This window comes from Heptranchias perlo, unplaced genomic scaffold, assembly GCF_035084215.1.
Source record: "Heptranchias perlo isolate sHepPer1 unplaced genomic scaffold, sHepPer1.hap1 HAP1_SCAFFOLD_217, whole genome shotgun sequence".
Classification (NCBI taxonomy): domain Eukaryota; kingdom Metazoa; phylum Chordata; class Chondrichthyes; order Hexanchiformes; family Hexanchidae; genus Heptranchias; species Heptranchias perlo.
In genome coordinates, this window is record NW_027139231.1 from 489,483 (window position 1) to 511,746 (window position 22,264).

The 22,264-nt window shown below is 48.8% G+C and overlaps 1 protein-coding gene across 1 annotated transcript in view; it reads right to left on the bottom strand.

Moving 5' to 3' along the window:
- The window catches only part of LOC137310106 (DCC-interacting protein 13-beta-like), a 91,025-nt gene extending 70,803 nt beyond the window's left edge, over positions 1-20,222 (bottom strand). Inside the window, exons 1-2 of the mRNA XM_067978065.1 lie at positions 20,090-20,222; positions 3,083-3,181 (exon numbers count right to left, since the gene is read on the bottom strand). Coding sequence (XP_067834166.1) covers positions 3,083-3,181; positions 20,090-20,143 — 153 coding nt within the window. The 5' untranslated portion in view covers positions 20,144-20,222. The remainder of the gene's footprint in view (positions 1-3,082; positions 3,182-20,089) is intronic.
- Positions 20,223-22,264: the final 2,042 nt, after the last annotated feature.

Sequence of the window (22,264 nt, forward strand, 5' to 3'; positions counted from 1 at the left end):
AAAACAAAAAGCTAACACATCAGCAACTTTCTGAGGTATAAAACATTCGGCTAGAGACAATAATACAATAGAATGTTTTCAGATAATTTGGCAAGAGGTTTGTGAAGTGCCTCAGTGCTCCATAATCTGCAGCCTGCAGAACGTAAACCCATCAAAACAACCATCAGTAAGATCAAACTATCAGTAAAAGCTCCCTTAGACTATGCATTAATTATAATTGGTCACTACACTATGACAATTAATGACATTACTCTTAATTCCAATCACTGGAATTAAGAATTTGTTTAACTTTTTGCTGTTATTTACGTTGCTTAATTCAAATTATTGGATAATTCACGTTCTTATCCATTTTTGTAATATCTGTAGTAGGCTGTACACAATCAAAACACACTGACAAAATCAATGTTGGCCTTTTTGCGTCATCTTTACAACCCCTGCATGTTTAATAGCTGTAAATACATTTGATCAGCTGAAGCCTCATAAGAACTTTGCTTTGGTGGGTATCAATGTTGCAATAAAACTGCAATGATATTTGTATATTTAATTTTATGCGCTTCCATTGTATCCTGTTTTTTAAAAATGAAACCTACCAATAAAGAATTTAGTGGCTATCTCTGCCTAAAAGACAACATTGATGATTTTTTTAAAATCTCATAGGACTCCAGTGCTGTGCAAGTACAGCAAAAAAGTATTTACCACAAACTTAAGCAGTCTTCCAGTAACCCAACATTCTTTAGTTGCACAACACTGTACAAATAGAAGTGTATCGCAGAGACTGGGGGGGGGGGGGGGGGGGGTGAGGATTGTGATGTGCAGATGGGCTTGGAGCATTGCATTGCTGAAATGCTTATGGCCAATGTTCTCAGGAAAAGGGATTGGCCTGTGAAAGCACAGGAGCTAGTGCTACATTAGTGTTAAGTGAAACACATTTGTTATACGTGCATATTTGCTAAGAGATCGCCAAACATATGTAGAATAGGCTCCAAGTTCCTCAGCTGCTCCTGTGCAGTCAAGGAGTAGACAGCAAGGGCATCAAAGAGCTTTATTCCCAAAGAACCATGTTACTAAACTCTGCACAAAGGTCAGTGTTAGAAGTTGCACAATATCAGTAGGCGTGGGATCTGGGTGTTGGTAGTTAAAATAGGTGCATGGCATTTAATACAAATCTTGACACTGGGTGCCAAATAAACCAATGCCGAGGTTAAGGTGACCAAGAAGATTGAAAGGTAAAGAATCAATATGCTGTTATAGGAACACTTGGTAAATGTACATCGGCAAGTGTTGATGACTAAATATAACTTTTCTAATTATAATGGAAGTTTTAAAGCTTCTAAAAAAAAAACTTAAGGACTTTTGAAAGGCAAAGAACTAGTATCAAAATAGAAAAAGTGCAGACGACTTGTGTGTGCAAACAACAGCATGCAACTGCTGCTGATAATGGGAGCATACAGCTGACAGTGAGGCTTTATATACAAGGATAGTGAAAGAGCAACTCATGCAAGCATGGCAAGAAAGGGGCTGTGTCCCTAGTGCCCATAGGGTGACAGCACTTGTTATATGTGGAACTGAATGAATGAGGAGTAAGTTGGACTGATGTGAGGTCAAAGGTAAAGGATGGGTGCAAATTTCACATACCAGACTTTAAAATATTTAGAAGAGGAAGGGAGATGTATCATTGTCAGAAAGGAAGCACCTGGCAATCATTAGTACAGTATCCTTAACCGAAGAAAAGTAGAGGTCCAAACCAATTTGAACCAAAACCTGTTATCAATTACCAGTGTTAAATATTGGGACAAAAAAAGGAAACTAACATGGAGTTATGTGAAAATATAAGAAAATCATTAAGGAAGGATTTGGGGGAGCTTTAGTTACACTGAATTAGTGAAAGAGATTCAGTAATGGGAGATCGAATTATATGAATGAATGGCCATGCAGATTTAACATTGAAACCAGTACTAATCCGTACATGAGGCAGGAAGTGGGAATGGAATAAAGAAATTTCAGAAAAACTGAGCAAAAATTAGACAGTTTTAAAAAGATATTGGAGAGGATGAAAGTGCAATTAAGTTTTCTACAATACAAAGTGGATGGTACTTCAGGAGCATGTTTCAAGTTTTTAAAAAATTAATTGTTTCAAAAAATTTTCAAATTTGCAGGACTTTCCATCAAACCCTTTATGCTCTCCATTTTGTCAGTAAAACATTGGAGTCGATCAGCCAAGGGAATTCTCCTTAAATCACCCAACACTGTGCTCAGTCCCAAGCAGATGTTCCCAACCCGACTCATTCCCTGTTGAGTCTTTGCAATGTTCTAACCACAAACATCATCAATGTGAATTCAATCGAGGCATTCAAAAAGGAAAGACATATTTCAGATTCACCAACAAGTAAAGGGATATTGAAAAGGTTTGTAGAGATTGGACTCACCTATTTTTGTGTTATTTTTCTCTCTTCTCAAGTATTAAGAAAAAATCACATATTGCTCCAGTAATTGTTCTGACTGACTTTTTATTATTTGACAATCTAATCCTAAAGGCATTTCTCATATAGAATTGTACAACACAGGAGGCCATTTGTCCCATCATGCCTGTGCTGGCTCTTTGAAAGAGCTATCCAATTAGTCCCACTCCCCTGCTCTTTCCCCATAGCGCTACAAATTTCTTTTCAAGTATACATCCAATATGTACTCTGCTTTACAATGTATAATGGGAATGTGCATCCAAGTCAGTCAAGTGGTACTTTTCCTGTATTCCTGAGCTCCCATTATTATTGGGAGTGTGTGAATGCGTAGCCTCATTCTTTGACTCAGGCTGGTTTTGGCAGTATGCTATATACTGCTATCTACTACTAGGGAGTGGTTGGCTGAGTCTTAACTCAAATATTTGTGTGCTTTACAATAACTTAACCTATTTTTGGAGAGAAAGGCCATGCATTACATTCGTACCTTTTCAGTAATTAGATTGCAATGTGACTGAGTCATGAAAGATGTGAGATATTGAATTATAGGTTAATCAGGCTGAAAATTCTTACTCATTACAAACAGATATAAATCAACAAGACAGTAGTAACCATGGTGTACCTACTTGTGCACCATATACCCTCTGCATGGCCTGCAGCAGCTGGTTTGTATATTCGGTTAGGGTGCCCGCATCTTCCTCAAACACACTCAGCAGGGAACGTGTCTAAAACAAGAAATACAATACACTAAGTTCATGCAAATACGCAAAAGATAGATTTTATAGATTTGGTAGAACATTTGAAATGATCAAAACTATCTTTCACAAATGCGCTCACTTTGCGAGGAGCATTAGTTCAATATTAACATCCAATATATGTCCAACAGTTTTGATACTTTACTGCCATACGAGGTCCCGCACGACAGACAGTGCCCTGTCACAGTACGAGGTCGTGCAGTACAGACGGTGCCCTGTCACAGTACGAGGTCCCGCACGACAGACGGTGCCCTGTCACAGTACGAGGTCCCGCAGTACAGACGGTGCCCTGTCACAGTACGAGGTCGTGCAGTACAGACGGTGCCCTGTCACAGTACGAGGTCGTGCAGTACAGACGGTGCCCTGTCACAGTACGAGGTCGTGCAGTACAGACGGTGCCCTGTCACAGTACGAGGTCGTGCACGACAGACGGTGCCCTGTCACAGTACGAGGTCGTGCACGACAGACGGTGCCCTGTCACAGTACGAGGTCGTGCACGACAGACGGTGCCCTGTCACAGTACGAGGTCGTGCACGACAGACGGTGCCCTGTCACAGTACGAGGTCGTGCACGACAGACGGTGCCCTGTCACAGTACGAGGTCGTGCACGACAGACGGTGCCCTGTCACAGTACGAGGTCGTGCACGACAGACGGTGCCCTGTCACAGTACGAGGTCGTGCACGACAGACGGTGCCCTGTCACAGTACGAGGTCGTGCACGACAGACGGTGCCCTGTCACAGTACGAGGTCGTGCACGACAGACGGTGCCCTGTCACAGTACGAGGTCGTGCACGACAGACGGTGCCCTGTCACAGTACGAGGTCGTGCACGACAGACGGTGCCCTGTCACAGTACGAGGTCGTGCACGACAGACGGTGCCCTGTCACAGTACGAGGTCGTGCACGACAGACGGTGCCCTGTCACAGTACGAGGTCGTGCACGACAGACGGTGCCCTGTCACAGTACGAGGTCGTGCACGACAGACGGTGCCCTGTCACAGTACGAGGTCGTGCACGACAGACGGTGCCCTGTCACAGTACGAGGTCGTGCACGACAGACGGTGCCCTGTCACAGTACGAGGTCGTGCACGACAGACGGTGCCCTGTCACAGTACGAGGTCGTGCACGACAGACGGTGCCCTGTCACAGTACGAGGTCGTGCACGACAGACGGTGCCCTGTCACAGTACGAGGTCGTGCACGACAGACGGTGCCCTGTCACAGTACGAGGTCGTGCACGACAGACGGTGCCCTGTCACAGTACAAGGTCGTGCACTACAGACAGTGCCCTGTCACAGTACGAGGTCGTGCACTACAGACAGTGCCCTGTCACAGTACGAGGTCGTGCACTACAGACAGTGCCCTGTCACAGTACGAGGTCGTGCACTACAGACGGTGCCCCGTCACAGTACGAGGTCGTGCACGACAGACGGTGCCCCGTCACAGTACGAGGTCGTGCACGACAGACGGTGCCCCGTCACAGTACGAGGTCGTGCACGACAGACGGTGCCCCGTCACAGTACGAGGTCGTGCACGACAGACGGTGCCCTGTCACAGTACGAGGTCGTGCACGACAGACGGTGCCCTGTCACAGTACGAGGTCGTGCACGACAGACGGTGCCCTGTCACAGTACGAGGTCGTGCACGACAGACGGTGCCCCGTCACAGTACGAGGTCGTGCACTACAGACAGTGCCCCGTCACAGTACGAGGTCGTGCACTACAGACAGTGCCCCGTCACAGTACGAGGTCGTGCACTACAGACGGTGCCCCGTCACAGTACGAGGTCGTGCACTACAGACGGTGCCCCGTCACAGTACGAGGTCGTGCAGTACAGACAGTGCCCCGTCACAGTACGAGGTCGTGCACTACAGACAGTGCCCTGTCACAGTACGAGGTCGTGCACCACAGACCGTGCCCTGTCACAGTACAAGAGTGAAAATAATATGTTAGTATCCAGTTCTCCAACACATTCAGTATACAAGGGAAGAATACACTTCCCTTAAAGCAGTGCCCAGTGTAAGTATTTCTGCACTTGGTGTTGTAAACACAGGAGTTTGAAAATGATGAATTCGGCAGGTTTATACTCAAGGTGAAACAAAGTATCTTGTAATTTATACTCTAAATATAGCCCACTATGCAGAAAAATAAACATAGTTTTAGCAGCTAATAGAGGGCACAATAAAGGGGAGAAGAATTGGAAAAGGTAGATTGACCAAATGTTAGAAATAACCAAGATGATCCGTTTTAGAATCAGATCTTCCCCTTGCTGCACAATACAAGAATGTCACTAAGTGTCACCTTTAGTTCTTTTATCACTGAAAACGTAAACACGAGATCACCAAGTGGCCCCAAATAGGGTCAGTAATAAGTGACTCCAGAGGTTTGATGAACAGCTCAGCCGAGGGTCTGTTAAGGGAGATTTGTCATCTTATAGTTAAAACCACAGATTTTCAAACCAGGATCCATGAACCCCACAAAGTGGGGTGGGGGCTGCAAGATCATCCGCCTTCTTCCCAAAGCTACAAGCAAAATTCCAGAATATACCAGAACCAGAGAGAAATGTTGCCAATTATAAAAGCTATCCTTACACTCAGCATCTGTTAAAATAAGCAGAGTTACTGCCTGCTTTTAGCAGCAAGGTTTTGTGGGAACCTCGGTCCCTGCTCTACCTGCCATGTAGGACATCATGGGGGGGGTGGAGGGAATCGGGCAATTCAGGATGACTGGGTCCCCAGCACAAAGTCACCTATTGCAACAAACCCAAAGATGTTAGCAAGAGATGGCCAAAAGTGCTGGGCCACGTGGAGTGGTGTTTACTGAAAAAAACACCTCTTACTTTCGTGGTTTGTAAAGCTCAGATACTCCTGGGATAAAAGTACTAAGTACATTGGGACAGCCCCATCAATAACTCCAGAAATTCAAGACATTTTACTGATGGAATTGTTTAAACTCTTCACTGTTGAAATTATTATTCTTTGATGAAACTGTTGAAAGGTACTTAAGACATTTTGAGATGCATATTTTTTCCCCGATTGTGTTAAAGTATGTTTTTAACATTAATTGTAGCATCCACTAGTGCATATCAAGGGAACATAATTATACGTTAAAGTTAAATACCATGTAAAATAATAGGTTGCCTCCAATTCCATGCGCTCTCTTGTTAAGGTTCCACATTACAAAAATGACTTATTGAATGCCTTCTGGAAGTCCATATAAATAACATCCATAGACATTCCCTTATCACCACTGGCCTAAACACATCATGTCTAATGAACTTAGTTGAATTTTTTGAGGAGGTCACTAATGTGATAGATAAGGGAGTGTCTATGGTGTTATTTATATGGACTTCCAGAGGCATTCGATAAGGTTCCACATTACAAAAATGACTTAACAAGAGAGCGCATGGAATTGGAGGGAACCTATTGACACGGATAGGGAATTGGTTAGGAGGTAGGAGACAGAGAGTGGGGATAAAGGGTATGTACTCCAATTGGCAGGATGTGACGAGTGGTGTCCCCCAGGGATCTGTACTGGGGGCTCAGCTTCTCACTATATTTATAAATGACTTGGATGAAGGAATAGAGAGCTGTATATCTAAGTTTGCTGATGGCATTAAGTTAGGTAACACAGTAAATAGTGTAGATGGGAACAGAAATTGGAAAGGGCCACCGATCAATTAAATGAGTGGGCAAAACTGTGGCAGATGGAGTTCAATGTGGGGAAGTGAGAGGTCATCCACTTTCGACCTAAGAAAGAGAAATCAGAGTATTTTCTAAATGGTGAGAAGCTCGGAACTGTGGGGGAGCAGAGAGATTTAGGGGTCCAAGTACAGAAATCACTAAAAGCTCGTGGACAGATAGTAAAAATAATTTAAAAGGCTAATGGAATGTTACAGTTGTACAGAGCTGTGGTTAGACCCCATCTGGGAACTTCATTCAGTCTGGGCACCGCACCTCAGGAAGAATGGAGGGGGTGCAGTGCAGATTCACCAGAATGATACCGGGCCTAAAAGGGTTAAATTATGAGGACAGGTTGCATAGACTAGGCTTGTATTCCCTTGAATATAGACGATTATGAGGAGATATAATTGAGGTGTTTAAGATGATTTCATAGGGTAGATAGAGAGAAACTATCTCCTCTGGTAGGAGAGTCCAGAACAAGGGGGCAAACAAAGCAAGGGAATATACAATAAATGGGAGGATACTGAGAGGTGTAGAGGAAGTGAGGGACCTTGGAGTGCATGTCCACAGATCCCTGAAGGTAGCAGGACAGGTAGATGAGGTGGTTAAGAAGGCATATGGAATACTTTCCTTTATTAGCTGAGGCAGAGAATATAAGAGCAGGGAGCTTATGCTAGAACTGTATAAAACACTAGTTAGGCCACTGCATACAGTTCTGGTCACATTACAGGAAAGACATGATTGCACGAGAGTGGGTCCAGAGGAGATTTACGAGGATGTTGCCAGGAACGGAGAATTTTAGCTGTGAGGAAAGATTGGATAGGCTGGGGTTGTTTTCTTTGAATCAGAGGTGGCTGAAGGAAGATTTGATTGAGGTATATAAAATTATGAGGGGCCTAGAGTGGATAGGAAGGACCTATTTCCCTTAGCGGAGGGGTCAATAACCAGGGGGCATAGATTTGAAGTAATTATAGGAACAGGAGTAGGCCATTCAGCCCCTCGTGCCTGCTCCGCCATTTGATAAGATCATGGCTGATCTGTGATCTAACTCCATATACCTGCCTTTGGCCCATATCCCTTAATACCTTTGGTAGAAGGATTAGAGGGGAGCTGAAGAGAAATGTTTCCACCCAGAGGGTGGTGGGGGTCTTGAACTCACTCCCTGAAAGGGTGGTAGAGGCAGAAACCCTCAACTCATTTAAAAAGTACTTGAATTATACACTTGAAGTGCCGTAACCCACAGGGCTATGGACCAAGAGCTAGAAAATGGAATTAGGCTGGATAGCTCTTTTTTTGGCCAGCAGACATGATGGAGTGAATGGCCTCCTTCTGTGCCATAGGATTTCTATGATTCTATAACCTTAAAATTGGAGGTAGGCCATTGAAGGGTGATGTCAGAATGCACTTCTTCACACAAAGGGTAGCAGAAATCTGGAACTCTTCCCCCAAAAAGCTGTTGAGGCTGAGAGTCAATTGAAAATGTCAAAACTGTGATTGATAGATTTTTGCTAGGGAAGCGTATTGAGGGTAACGAACTGAGGCGGGTAGATAGAGTTAAGATACAGATCAGCCATGATCTAATTGAATGGTGGAACAGGCTCGAGGGGTTAAATGGCCTCCTCCTGTTCCGATGTTCATCTGAAGGATATACCTACCAGACAGGGTCTGCATCAGGTGGTGAGGGAGCTAACACAAGGCAGTAACCTACGTGGCCTCATCTTCCCCAACCTCCTTGTTGCAGACATAGCTGCCCATGAATCACAGTCTGTGTACATCATCTCCAGCCTCCATCGTGTAGTGTGGCACTACCACCATACCAAGATCTACTACATAGAGTTACTTGCATGCCAAACACAAATAGCAGCAGGCGATACACAACCAATGGATCAGAACAAAGCTCTGTAGCCCTACAACATCCAGTTGAGAATGGACAATCAGACAACTAACAGGAGCAGGCTCCTGGTGGAGCTCAGCACATGAATGCAAGAGACAGAGCTGAGGTGTCTTCAAGCACCATCAGCCAAAAGTATCAAGTGAACGACCCCACTCAGCCTCGTCCCGACGTCTCCACCATCGTAAATGCTAGTGTCCAAACAATTCTGTTTATCCATGTGATATTAAACAGCAGCTAAGTGCATGTGCTATTGGCCATGACAACATCCTGGCTGTCACGTTGAAGACCAACACACCAGAGCTAACCACTCGCCTAACCAAACTGTTCCAGTACAGCTACGATACTAGCATCTACCTGCCAATGTGGAAGATTGCCCAGGTATGTCCTAACCACAAAAACCAGGATAAATCTAACCTGGCCAATTACCACCCCATCAGCCTCCTGCCAACCATCAGTAAAAAGATGGAAGGAGTCACCAATAGCATCTACGCATTAATAACCTGCTCACCATCCTTTAATTCGGGTTCTAACAAAACCATTCAGCTCCAAACATGGACTTAAGAGCTGAATGCGAAAAGAGAAGGCAGGATAGTTGCCCTCAATCTCAAGGCAGCATTCAACCATGTATGCCACTGAGGAGCCTCAGCAAGACGGAGCTAAACATGGGTCAAGAAAGTTACCCTGCGATGGCTGTTGTCATGCCTGATGCACAAGATGGCTGTGGTTGCCACAAGAGTTCCTCAAGACACTGTCATTGGCCCAGTCATCTTTAGCTGCCTCGTTAATGACCATTCCTCCATCATGAGTTCAGCAGTGGGGCTGTTCACTGATGATTCCAGCATTCAGCTCCATTCACAACTTCTCTAATAATGAAACAGTCCATGCTCAGGAGTTCTATTTTACCACAGATTTATATTAAAACGTTATTCATTAAATTTAGCTCTCAAAGGGTTAAATTCTCTGAACAGGAGTGATGGAGGGTGTGCATTAAAGGTAGACAAACCAGTTTGTGGAATGATACCTCTTAGATACATTTGGTTTAGACAATAAGATTCATTAACCCAACCCAGACAGGAGTTTGGATGATTATACTGGTAGGACTTCTTTCCCATGAGCTCAGCAGAGAGTGCTTCCTACTTTGGGGTGGAAGGGCCAAAGGGAGCAAGTAGTCAGTATAATTGACAGCCCAACTGTCCAGTCACTGGACACATGGAGCTAAGAACGCCAGAGGTCAAGTCCTTGGCTTCTTATCCAGCTATGGAAAAAAGGACAGAAGCTCACAGTCTATAGTCAGTTCACTAAGATCTGGAGAGAGAAGGTTCTCTCATGTTAAGCTTAGAACCGCATCACACAGACTGCAGCGGTTCAAAGAGAAGGCACACCACCTTATGTTTCTCGGGACAACTAGCAATGAGCAATAAATGCAGTCTTGCCATCGTTGCCCACATCCTGAAAACAAATATAGTCCCTCAACTGGCCTTTACCTTGTCCCTCATGCACTTATTTAGCCTTCCCTTAAATGCATCTATGCTATTTGCCTCAACTAATCCTTGTGGTGGTGAGTTCCACATTCTTACCACTCTTTGATAAAGAGCTTTCTCCTGAATTCCCTATCGGATTTATTAATTACTATCTTCAGTTTAATCAGCTAAACCACCTAATTTACCAGCACAGAGCACTGATAAGCTTCTTGTTGCTGTCCAGCTGTGACCAATCTGTGTATGAGATTGGTCAGCCTGATGCTGCCATACCCAATGTCCACATATCGACACTCCCAGCTCAAGGCACGAGCAGCAATCTAGAAAGGCAACCATGGCCAATTTTCCTCTCTCCACCCTGGACACTTGGATAAATTATAGAGCCGTTACCAGCACTTAACTAACTCAGCATCAGAGATCAACTAACTCAGCACAGACCAGGGGTTGAATCTGGGAGCTCCCTAGTCAGTATAGCTCTGCTGCGCACAGATGAACAAAGCAACCATTCCAGTTTATTAAGAATAGAGCACCATACACATTATGATAAAAAATTAACATCTCTTATAAATACAGTGTCTTTAGACAACCTTGGACTACGTAAGATAATAGTTACTATATAAAAACGTGCTGAGAAACATTCATTAAATGGTCATTTTAAATCATGATTTCAAGATGTTTTTAGAACACATTTTGTTATAGTGCATCAGAAACTTAATTGATACATTTTTTTAATTCTTGTATTTATATTGAGAAAAAGAATTGTACACTTGCTGGGTGAAATGTGTGGAGGAGGTGCCCCTGTTCCTGCCTCAGTGTCCTTTTGGCTCACAGCTCCAAGCAGATTAAGTACATATTGGAGCATTTTATTTCATAGGAACAAGTGTCCTCTCCGGCACTGGTGCACTGAGGCATCAGCTTTGTCATTCTTTTCCTACACCAGCACTCAACGCGAAGGAGGGTATCTGTATATATATCTGCTACCAATGCACAGCCTCACTCAGCAGGAGCACAGCTCACTGAATCGGGATGCAAAGGTCAGCCTGCCCTATTTTTGGTCCTCCGGATTTTCCAGCAATTACAACTAATCACAAGAAAACTGCGAGTGCCACAAATCGGACACACTGATCTCCATGTCCAAATCTCTGATCTTCACTTCACTGCTAAATTCACCCTATATTACAAACCATTTATATGAGAATATTAAATGAATTATACCCTCCTGCAAGTGGTGGTATTGCAGCCATTCCACAGGGGGAGAGCGGGTATAATGACAGCGTGACAACTTTACATAGGCAGTGTCCATTCCAAGTGCGGGCACAGCAATTTATAATGGAAATATTAAAAAAGACAGGGTAGACAATTTCAAAATGGCGAGTGAATTATGTCTGCATGCCCTCGTCCAATGATCTCAGCTGAAGACTACACTTGGGCTTTGACTCCATGTGTTCATCACCAGAGACCGACCAGTGTTCTACATCCGCAGTCCGTTCTGAGCCAGCTTCTCTGGTGTGGTCAAAACTCAGGTTATGTTTCCTTTCAATTACATGCCAGTTAATGAGACAAAGCTCAATAACTAAATGCACATTCAATCTTATGTCATTCTGATACATAAATATATGAATCAACAATGTAGAAGAGTCTTGGGGGCAGTTCTCTTCCACTGAGAATTATTTGGAGATCTACAAATCATGCATTTAAGGTAACAGTAACACTTTGTGATGACAACAAAGTCTAAATTTGAAACTAATTGTAGATAGTTAGGTGAGTTATTTCATTTATGATAGTATCTCTCCAATGAGCAAAGGTAAAATAAACCTTCACATAGTACTGTCTTTGATTATTTCAATGTAGAACAGTTCATACACGGTTTGTAACAGGTTTTGCTTATCTGACTGGCAACGAAACATTCAAACAGCAACTAGTTACACGTGAAACTCAAACATATTTCTGAAGAACGAGGAGCTGCTGTATGATTCAATTTACATCAAATGACAACACGGAAAGAGGCCTTCAGCCTAACCAGTCCACGTTGCTATTTATCCTCCACATGAACAGTAGTCCTGTTCCCATATCCCTTTATTCACAGTTCCTTCACTCACCTGTCTAATCTATTCCTGAATGTTGACATGGTCTCTGCTTCAATCACTAACTCCGGTCGTACTTTCCACATCCTCAGAACCCTGGCTGTAAAATAGTCTCTCCTGCTCCCTCTCCTAAAACTCTTACAGTCAAGCTTCTATCTAAGCCCCCTCAATCGTTGGAAACAACTGTTTTTATCGACTCTTCATAATTACAAACACCCCAATCAAATCACCTCTTAATCTCCGCTTTTCTGATGAAACAGCCCCAATTTTCAAGTCACTCTTTGTATTTGTATTTCCTCATATCAGGCAGCTTCCTGGTGAATCTGTGTTGTACCCTCTCTATTGTCTCAACATCCTTCCTATAGTGTGGGGCCCAAAACTACACACACTGCTCTCACTGTACACACTGCTCCCACTGTAAGGTTTATAGATTCACCTCTACATCCCCACTTTTACTTTCGAAACCTCTTGTCATAAAACCCACGTTTCCATTTGCTTTGTATGACCTTCTCCACTTGAGGAGCTGCTTTTCAGGTCTTGTGAAACTGAACCCCCAAATCTCTCTGCTCTTCCACATCACCCAGCCTTCACCATTTATTTATTCGTTCTTGCCTGTGGGCGTCGCTGGTAAGACCAGCATTTATCGCCCATCCCTCGTTGTCCTGATGACTTGAGTGACTTGCTCGGCCACTTCAGAGGGCAGTTAAAAGTCAATCGCGTTGGTGTGGGACTGGAGTCACATATAGGCCGGACTGGATAGGGACGGCAGGTTTCCTCCCCTAAAGGACATCAGTGAACCAATGGGTTTTTTGATAATCCAACAGCTTTGTGGTCACTTTTACTGATACCAGGTTTGTTTCTTCAATCCGTGATTATTTTTAAACTGAATCCCAATTCTCAAACTGGCATATTGGGATTTGAACTTGTTCTCTGGATTATTAGTCCAGGCCTCTGGGTTACTAATCCAGTAACATAACCAATACACAACTTGCTGGCAAGGAGCTAGTCAAAAAGGGTGTTTCTCTCCCCCCACCCCTCCCTGTTAGATCATTCTTGTAACCTCAGTTATAGGTAGTGCGGTTCCATTAAAAATTTTGGGGAAGGAGAGATTTTGGAGCAGCCCGCAGAGAGACCTACTCTCCCCACCCCCCCGCAGAGAGACCGACTCTCCCCGACCCCCGCAGAGAGACCTACTCTCCCCGACCCCCGCAGAGAGACCTACTCTCCCCGACCCCCGCAGAGAGACCTACTCTCCCCGACCCCCCGCAGAGAGACCGACTCTCCCCACCCCCCGCAGAGAGACCCGACTCTCCCCGACCCCCCGCAGAGAGACCGACTCTCCCCGACCCCCCGCAGAGAGACCCTACTCTCCCCGACCCCCGCAGAGAGACCCTACTCTCCCCGACCCCCCGCAGAGAGACCTACTCTCCCCGACCCCCCGCAGAGAGACCGACTCTCCCCACCCCCCGCAGAGAGACCCGACTCTCCCCGACCCCCCGCAGAGAGACCGACTCTCCCCACCCCCCGCAGAGAGACCCTACTCTCCCCGACCCCCCGCAGAGAGACCCTACTCTCCCCGACCCCCCGCAGAGAGACCGACTCTCCCCGACCCCCCGCAGAGAGACCTACTCTCCCCGCAGAGAGACCCTACTCTCCCCGCAGAGAGACCCTACTCTCCCCGCAGAGAGACCCTACTCTCCCCGCAGAGAGACCCTACTCTCCCCGCAGAGAGACCCTACTCTCCCCGCAGAGAGACCCTACTCTCCCCGCAGAGAGACCCTACTCTCCCCGCAGAGAGACCCTACTCTCCCCGCAGAGAGACCCTACTCTCCCCGCAGAGAGACCCTACTCTCCCCGCAGAGAGACCCTACTCTCCCCGCAGAGAGACCCTACTCTCCCCGCAGAGAGACCCTACTCTCCCCGCAGAGAGACCCTACTCTCCCCGCAGAGAGACCCTACTCTCCCCGCAGAGAGACCCTACTCTCCCCGCAGAGAGACCCTACTCTCCCCGCAGAGAGACCCTACTCTCCCCGCAGAGAGACCCTACTCTCCCCGCAGAGAGACCCTACTCTCCCCGCAGAGAGACCCTACTCTCCCCGCAGAGAGACCCTACTCTCCCCGCAGAGAGACCCTACTCTCCCCGCAGAGAGACCCTACTCTCCCCGCAGAGAGACCCTACTCTCCCCGCAGAGAGACCCTACTCTCCCCGCAGAGAGACCCTACTCTCCCCGCAGAGAGACCCTACTCTCCCCGCAGAGAGACCCTACTCTCCCCGCAGAGAGACCCTACTCTCCCCGCAGAGAGACCCTACTCTCCCCGCAGAGAGACCCTACTCTCCCCGCAGAGAGACCCTACTCTCCCCGCAGAGAGACCCTACTCTCCCCGCAGAGAGACCCTACTCTCCCCGCAGAGAGACCCTACTCTCCCCGCAGAGAGACCCTACTCTCCCCGCAGAGAGACCCTACTCTCCCCGCAGAGAGACCCTACTCTCCCCGCAGAGAGACCCTACTCTCCCCGCAGAGAGACCCTACTCTCCCCGCAGAGAGACCCTACTCTCCCCGCAGAGAGACCCTACTCTCCCCGCAGAGAGACCCTACTCTCCCCGCAGAGAGACCCTACTCTCCCCGCAGAGAGACCCTACTCTCCCCGCAGAGAGACCCTACTCTCCCCGCAGAGAGACCCTACTCTCCCCGCAGAGAGACCCTACTCTCCCCGCAGAGAGACCCTACTCTCCCCGCAGAGAGACCCTACTCTCCCCGCAGAGAGACCCTACTCTCCCCGCAGAGAGACCCTACTCTCCCCGCAGAGAGACCCTACTCTCCCCGCAGAGAGACCCTACTCTCCCCGCAGAGAGACCCTACTCTCCCCGCAGAGAGACCCTACTCTCCCCGCAGAGAGACCCTACTCTCCCCGCAGAGAGACCCTACTCTCCCCGCAGAGAGACCCTACTCTCCCCGCAGAGAGACCCTACTCTCCCCGCAGAGAGACCCTACTCTCCCCGCAGAGAGACCCTACTCTCCCCGCAGAGAGACCCTACTCTCCCCGCAGAGAGACCCTACTCTCCCCGCAGAGAGACCCTACTCTCCCCGCAGAGAGACCCTACTCTCCCCGCAGAGAGACCCTACTCTCCCCGCAGAGAGACCCTACTCTCCCCGCAGAGAGACCCTACTCTCCCCGCAGAGAGACCCTACTCTCCCCGCAGAGAGACCCTACTCTCCCCGCAGAGAGACCCTACTCTCCCCGCAGAGAGACCCTACTCTCCCCGCAGAGAGACCCTACTCTCCCCGCAGAGAGACCCTACTCTCCCCGCAGAGAGACCCTACTCTCCCCGCAGAGAGACCCTACTCTCCCCGCAGAGAGACCCTACTCTCCCCGCAGAGAGACCCTACTCTCCCCGCAGAGAGACCCTACTCTCCCCGCAGAGAGACCCTACTCTCCCCGCAGAGAGACCCTACTCTCCCCGCAGAGAGACCCTACTCTCCCCGCAGAGAGACCCTACTCTCCCCGCAGAGAGACCCTACTCTCCCCGCAGAGAGACCCTACTCTCCCCGCAGAGAGACCCTACTCTCCCCGCAGAGAGACCCTACTCTCCCCGCAGAGAGACCCTACTCTCCCCGCAGAGAGACCCTACTCTCCCCGCAGAGAGACCCTACTCTCCCCGCAGAGAGACCCTACTCTCCCCGCAGAGAGACCCTACTCTCCCCGCAGAGAGACCCTACTCTCCCCGCAGAGAGACCCTACTCTCCCCGCAGAGAGACCCTACTCTCCCCGCAGAGAGACCCTACTCTCCCCGCAGAGAGACCCTACTCTCCCCGCAGAGAGACCCTACTCTCCCCGCAGAGAGACCCTACTCTCCCCGCAGAGAGACCCTACTCTCCCCGCAGAGAGACCCTACTCTCCCCGCAGAGAGACCCTACTCTCCCCGCAGAGAGACCCTACTCTCCCCGCAGAGAGACCCTACTCTCCCCGCAGAGAGACCCTACTCTCCCCGCAGAGAGATCCTACTCTCCCCGCAGAGAGACCCTACTCTCCCCGCCCCCCGCAGAGAGACCCCCGACTGACCACGCCCCCGCACCCCCACCCAGAGACCCCCTATTCTTCTCCCCTCAGAAAGATTCTACCCATCCCCCCCGCCGGGAGAGTCGGGGCCCCGCCCTCCCCCCGGCCGACACGGGATGGGCCCCGCCCTCCCCCCCCCAGCCGACACGGGAGGGGCCCCGCCCTCCCCCCCCCAGCCGACACGGGAGGGGCCCCGCCCTCCCCCCCCCAGCCGACACGGGAGGGGCCCCGCCCTCCCCCCCCAGCCGACACGGGAGGGGCCCCGCCCTCCACCCCCCAGCCGACACGGGAGGGGCCCCGCCCTCCACCCCCCCCCCCCCAGCCGACACGGGAGGGGCCCCGCCCTCCCCCCCCCCCCAGCCGACACGGGAGGGGCCCCGCCCTCCCCCCCAGCCCAGAGAGGCCTTACCCTTCAACCAACTGGAGAGACCAGAACTGTGCACAATACTCCAAGTGTGGTCTAACGATGGTTCTATACAAGTTTAACATAACTTCTTTGCTTTTAGAAATGAACCCCAGTGCTTGATTTGCTTTTTTATGGCCTATTAACCTGCATCGCTACTTTTAGTGATTTGTGTATCTGTATTGAGATCCTTCTGTTGCTCTACCCCATTTAGACTCTTATCATCAAAGCAGTATGTGGCCTCCTTATTTGTCCTACCAAAATGCACCAACTCACACTTATCTATATTAAAATTCATTTGCCAATTACATGCCCATTCTGCAAGTTTATTAACGTCCTCTTGCATTTTGACGCATTTTTCCTTTGTATTAACTGCACCCCACAATTTGGTGTCGTCCCCAAATTTTGAAATTGTACTTCTGATTCCCAAATCCAAATAGTTAATGTCATTTGTGATCAACAGTTGTCCCAGCACCGATCCCTGTGGAACACCACTTCCCAACTTTTACCAGTCTGTGTAGCTACCCTTAACCCCCACTCTCTGTTTTCTGTTTTGTAGCCAACTTGCCATCCATTGTTACCTGCCCCGACCTCAGTCATGAGTCTACAATGCACTACCTTATCAAAGGCCTTTTGAAAATCCAAATATATTAGATCTACTGCATCACCCTTGTCTACTTTTTCTGTTACTTCTGTAAAGAATTCAATAAGGTTGGTCAAGCAAGACTTTCCCTTCTGAAAACTGACTATTCTTTATCATATTTTCATTCTCTCGATGTCTTTCTGTTACACCTTTGAACAAAGATTCCATTATCTTTCCTACCACCAACATTAGGCTAACTGGTCGATAATTCCCTGGACTTATTCTAGCTCCCTTTTTAAATATAGGAATAATATTAGCTGTCCGCCAGTCCTCTGGCACTACTCCTTTCTCTAATGATTTTTTATATATATGTATCTCCTCCTGCAATCTCCTCCGTAACTTATTTTAATATTCGTGGATGCAATCCATCTGGACCAGGGGTCTTATCCTCCCTAAGTTTAATTAGTTTTTCAATTATCTCCCCCCTTTCTATCTTAAATGTTTTAATATCTTTTGCGATCTCCTCTTCTACTTTCCGGCCCACCTTGTTTGCCTCCATATTTACCAGGGAGACTAAGTAACTAATCAGTATTTCTGCCATTTCGCTGTCGTTACCTGTGAGTTTATCGTGTGTACCCCTTAATGGCCCTATCCTGGTTTTTCTTTTGTTATTTATGTGTCTGCAGAATACTTTACTATTTCTTTTTATATTCCTTAATAATTTAATCTCATAGTTCCTCCTTGCTCTCAATTGTTTTTCTGACTTCTTTCCTATCCTTTTTGTACTCCCTCTTATCATCCTCTCCCTTATTGTCTATGTAGAGTATTCCTTTTTCTTTAGTTTCAATTTTACCCTTATTTCTTTATTCATCCATGGTGTTTCATTATTGACTAGTTTGTTCTTGTTTTTTTAGAGAATATATTTCTCCTGAACTCTATTGATCACTTTTTAAAATATTTCCCACTGCTGTTCTATTTCTTTGTCAATTTCTTCTTCCAGTTTACCTCCCCTAGTTCCATTCTTATCCCCCCAAAAATCAGCTTTTTTTCCAAACTATTACTTTGGTCTTTGTCTTACTTATGACTTTCTCAATCATTATCTTAAACCTCATTATGTTATGATCGCTATTGCCTAGATGTTCCCCTACACTCACTTCTCTTATCTGCCCTGGTTCATTTCCCATTACTAGATCCAGCAGTGATTCCTCTTGTTGGGCTTCTCATACTGGGTAAGAAAGGAGTCCTGTACACACTGTAAAAACTCCATTCCCCTTTCCTTACCTCTTCTTGCCAGTTTATTTGGGGGTGGTTAAAATCTCCCATGATTATTATTCAGTGTTTTTTACTCATTTCATAGATTTGCCTATATATTTCATCCTCCACTTCCCGTCCACTATTAGGTGGTCTATAGAATACCCCTATTAACGTGATCGATCCCTTCTTATCCTTTGCCTCAATCCATAGGGATTCGGTTTCTACCTTAATGTTACTTATGTCCCTTTTTTCTAAATACATTATATCCTGCAATATTTAACTGCCAGCCCTTTTCCTTATGTAACCATATTTCAGTTCTCCTGACTGCATCTGGCTCCTCGCTACGAGTTATTGCTTCCAGTTTCCCTGTTTTGTTTCGGATACTGTGCACACAGGCAATTTAATTTGTTTTTAGTAATTGTTCCCCTCACTTTGTACTTATGTTCTATAACTGTATTTGTTCCCTTGCAGTGTGTTACCCTCATTCCTTAACTTGGTCTGACCTTGACTCTCATTTCCTATTTCTTTTTTCTTCACACTTGTTCTCCTCCCCAAATCCCTCCACCCATCTTATTAGTTTCAAGTCCTATCCACAGCCCTATTTATCCTTTCCACTCAGACTCCGGTCCCATTCCGGTTCAGGTGGAGCCCGTCCCAGGGGTACAGCTCCTTCCTGTCCCAGTACTGGTGCCAGTGTCCCATGAAGTGGAACCCCTCCTCCCCACACCAGTCTTCCAGACCCTACGCTCCCTCTCTCTCCTCTCCCCCCCCCCCCCCCCACACAGACACAGACCCCACTCCCCACAGACCCGACTCTCCCTCCCCACAGACACCCGACTCTCCCCCCCCCCCCCCCCCCCAGAGACCCGACTCTCCCTCCCCACAGACACAGAGAGACCCTACTCTCCCCGGGAGGCGAGCGTTGAGTTACGGGCCCCGCTCTCCCGGAGACCGCAAACAGGCCGGTGGCGACTCGCGGGGTTCCGTAAGCGAAAAAGTGCAGAGGATCAAAATTTGGTCCGGGCCGGGGCCGGGGGAGCGGACGCTCGGGCCGGGGCCGGGGGAGCGGACGCTCGGGCCGGGGCCGGGGGAGCGGACGCTCGGGCCGGGGCCGGGGGAGCGGACGCTCGGGCCCGGGGAAGCGGGGGGCCAGGGCCGTGGCCGGGCCGGGGTAGCGGACGCTCGGGGCCGGGGGAGCGGGGGGCCGGGGGAGCGGGGGGCCAGGGCCGGGGGAGCGGACGCTCGGGCCAGGGCCGGGGGAGCGGGGGGCCAGGGGGCCAGGGCCGTGGCCGGGCCGGGGGAGCGGAGGGCCGGGGCCGGGGGGCCAGGGCCGTGGCCGGGCCGGGGGAGCGGAGGGCCGGGGCCGGGGGAGCGGAGGGCCGGGGCCGGGGGAGCGGAGGGCCGGGGGAGCGGACGCTTGGGCCCGGGGGGTGGGTCGGTACCTGCGGGCTATCCTGCAGCGCCTCCTCCAGCAGCAGTTTATCCACAGGCGGCATCTTCACTCCGGAGACTCCGTGTGTCCGGCCCGCGATACCGCAGCTCCCGCACAGCGTCCGAGGACCCGCCGTGCCCGTGCTCGCCGTGCCCCGTGCTCGTGCCCGCTCCGCCACCGTGCTCGTGCCCGTCTGAGGCGACGATAGACAAACGGGAGGGCGGACGCGTGCCTCCAAATTGCGGGAGCTCAGGAGCGGGGATACAATGGATGGAAGAGTGAGTGAGGATATGGGGATTGGACACACTGGGGGATATATATATATTATATTTGTTCACGGGATGTGGGTCGCTGGCGAGGCCGGCATTTATTGCCCATCCCTAATTGCCCTTGAGAAGGTGGTGATGAGCCGCCTTCTTGAACCGCTGCAGTCCGTATGGTGACGGTTCTCCCACAGTGCTGTTAGGTAGGGAGTTCCAGGATTTTGGACCCAGCGACAATGAAGGAACGGCGATATATTTCCAAGTCGGGATGGTGTGTGACTTGGAGGGGAACGTGCAGGTGGTGTTGTTCCCATGTGCCTGCTGCCCTTGTCCTTCTAGGTGGTAGAGGTCGCGGGTTTGGGAGGTGCTGTCGAAGAAGCCTTGGCGAGTTGCTGCAGTGCATCCTGTGGATGGTACACACTGCAGCCACAGTGCACCGGTGGTGAAGGGAGTGAATGTTTAGGGTGGTGGATGGGGTGCCAATCAAGTGGGCTGCTTTATCTTGGATGGTGTTGAGCTTCTGGAGTGTTGTTGGAGCTGCACTCATCCAGGCAAGTGTATTCCATCACACTCCTGACTTGTGCCTTGAAGATGGTGGAAAGACTTTGGGGGAGTCAGGAGGTGAGTCACTCGCCCAGAATACCCAGCCTCTGACCTGCTCTTGTAGCCACAGTATGGCTGGTCCAGTTAAGTTTCTGGTCAATGGTGACCCCCAGGCTATTGATGGTGGGGGATTTGGCGATGGTAATGCCGTTGAATATCAAGAGGAGGTGGTTAGATTCTCTCTTGTTGGAGATGGTCATTGCCTGACACTTGTCTGGCACAAATGTTACTTGCCACTTATGAGCCCAAGCCTGGATGTTGTCCAGGTCTTGCTGCATGCAGGCTCGGACTGCTTCATTATCTGAGGGGTTGCGAATGGAACTGAACACTGTGCAATCATCAGCGAACATCCCCATTTCTGACCTTATGATGGAGGGAAGGTCATCGATGAAGCGGCTGAAGATGGTTGGGCCTAGGACACTGCCCTGAGGAACTCCTGCAGCAATATCCTGGGACTGAGATGATTGGCCTCCAACAACCACTACCATCTTCCTTTGTGCCAGGTATGACTCCAGCCATTGGAGAGTTTTCCCCCTGATTCCCATTGACTTCAATTTTACTGGGGCTCCTTGGTGCCACGCTCGGTCAAATGCTGCCTTGATGTCAAGGGCAGTCACTCTCACCTCACCTCTGGAATTCAGCTCTTTTGTCCATGTTTGGACCAAGGCTGTAATGAGGTCTGGAGCCGAGTGGTCCTGGCGGAACCCAAACTGAGCATCGGTGATCAGGTTTGGTGAGTAAGTGCCACTTGATAGCATTGTTGACGACACCTTCCATAACTTTGCTGATGATTGAGAGTAGACTGATGGGGTGGTAATTGGCCGGATTGGATTTGTCCTGCTTTTTGTGGACAGGACATACCTGGGCAATTTTCCACATTGTCGGGTAGATGCCAGTGCTGTAGCTGTACTGGAACAGCTTAGCTAGAGGCGCGGCTAGTTCTGGAGCACAAGTCTTCAGCACTATAGCCGGGTTGTTGTCGGGGCCCATAGCCTTTGTTGTATCCAGTGCACTCAGCCGTTTCTTGATATCACGTGGAGTGAATCGAATTGGCTGAAGACTTCCTTCTGTGATAGCGGGAGGAGGCCGAGATGGATCATCCAGTCGGCACTTCTGGTTGCAAACGCTTCAGCCTTTTCTTTTGCGCTCACATGCTGGACTCTGGCATCATTGAGGATGGGGATGTTCACAGAGCCTCCTCCCTCGTTGGAGGGGATTACACCATTTGTGGGGATACAATAGATTGTACAGTCAGTGGGAATAGAGGGGATTATACAGTCAGAAGGGATATAGGCGATTATACAGACTGTGGGGATACC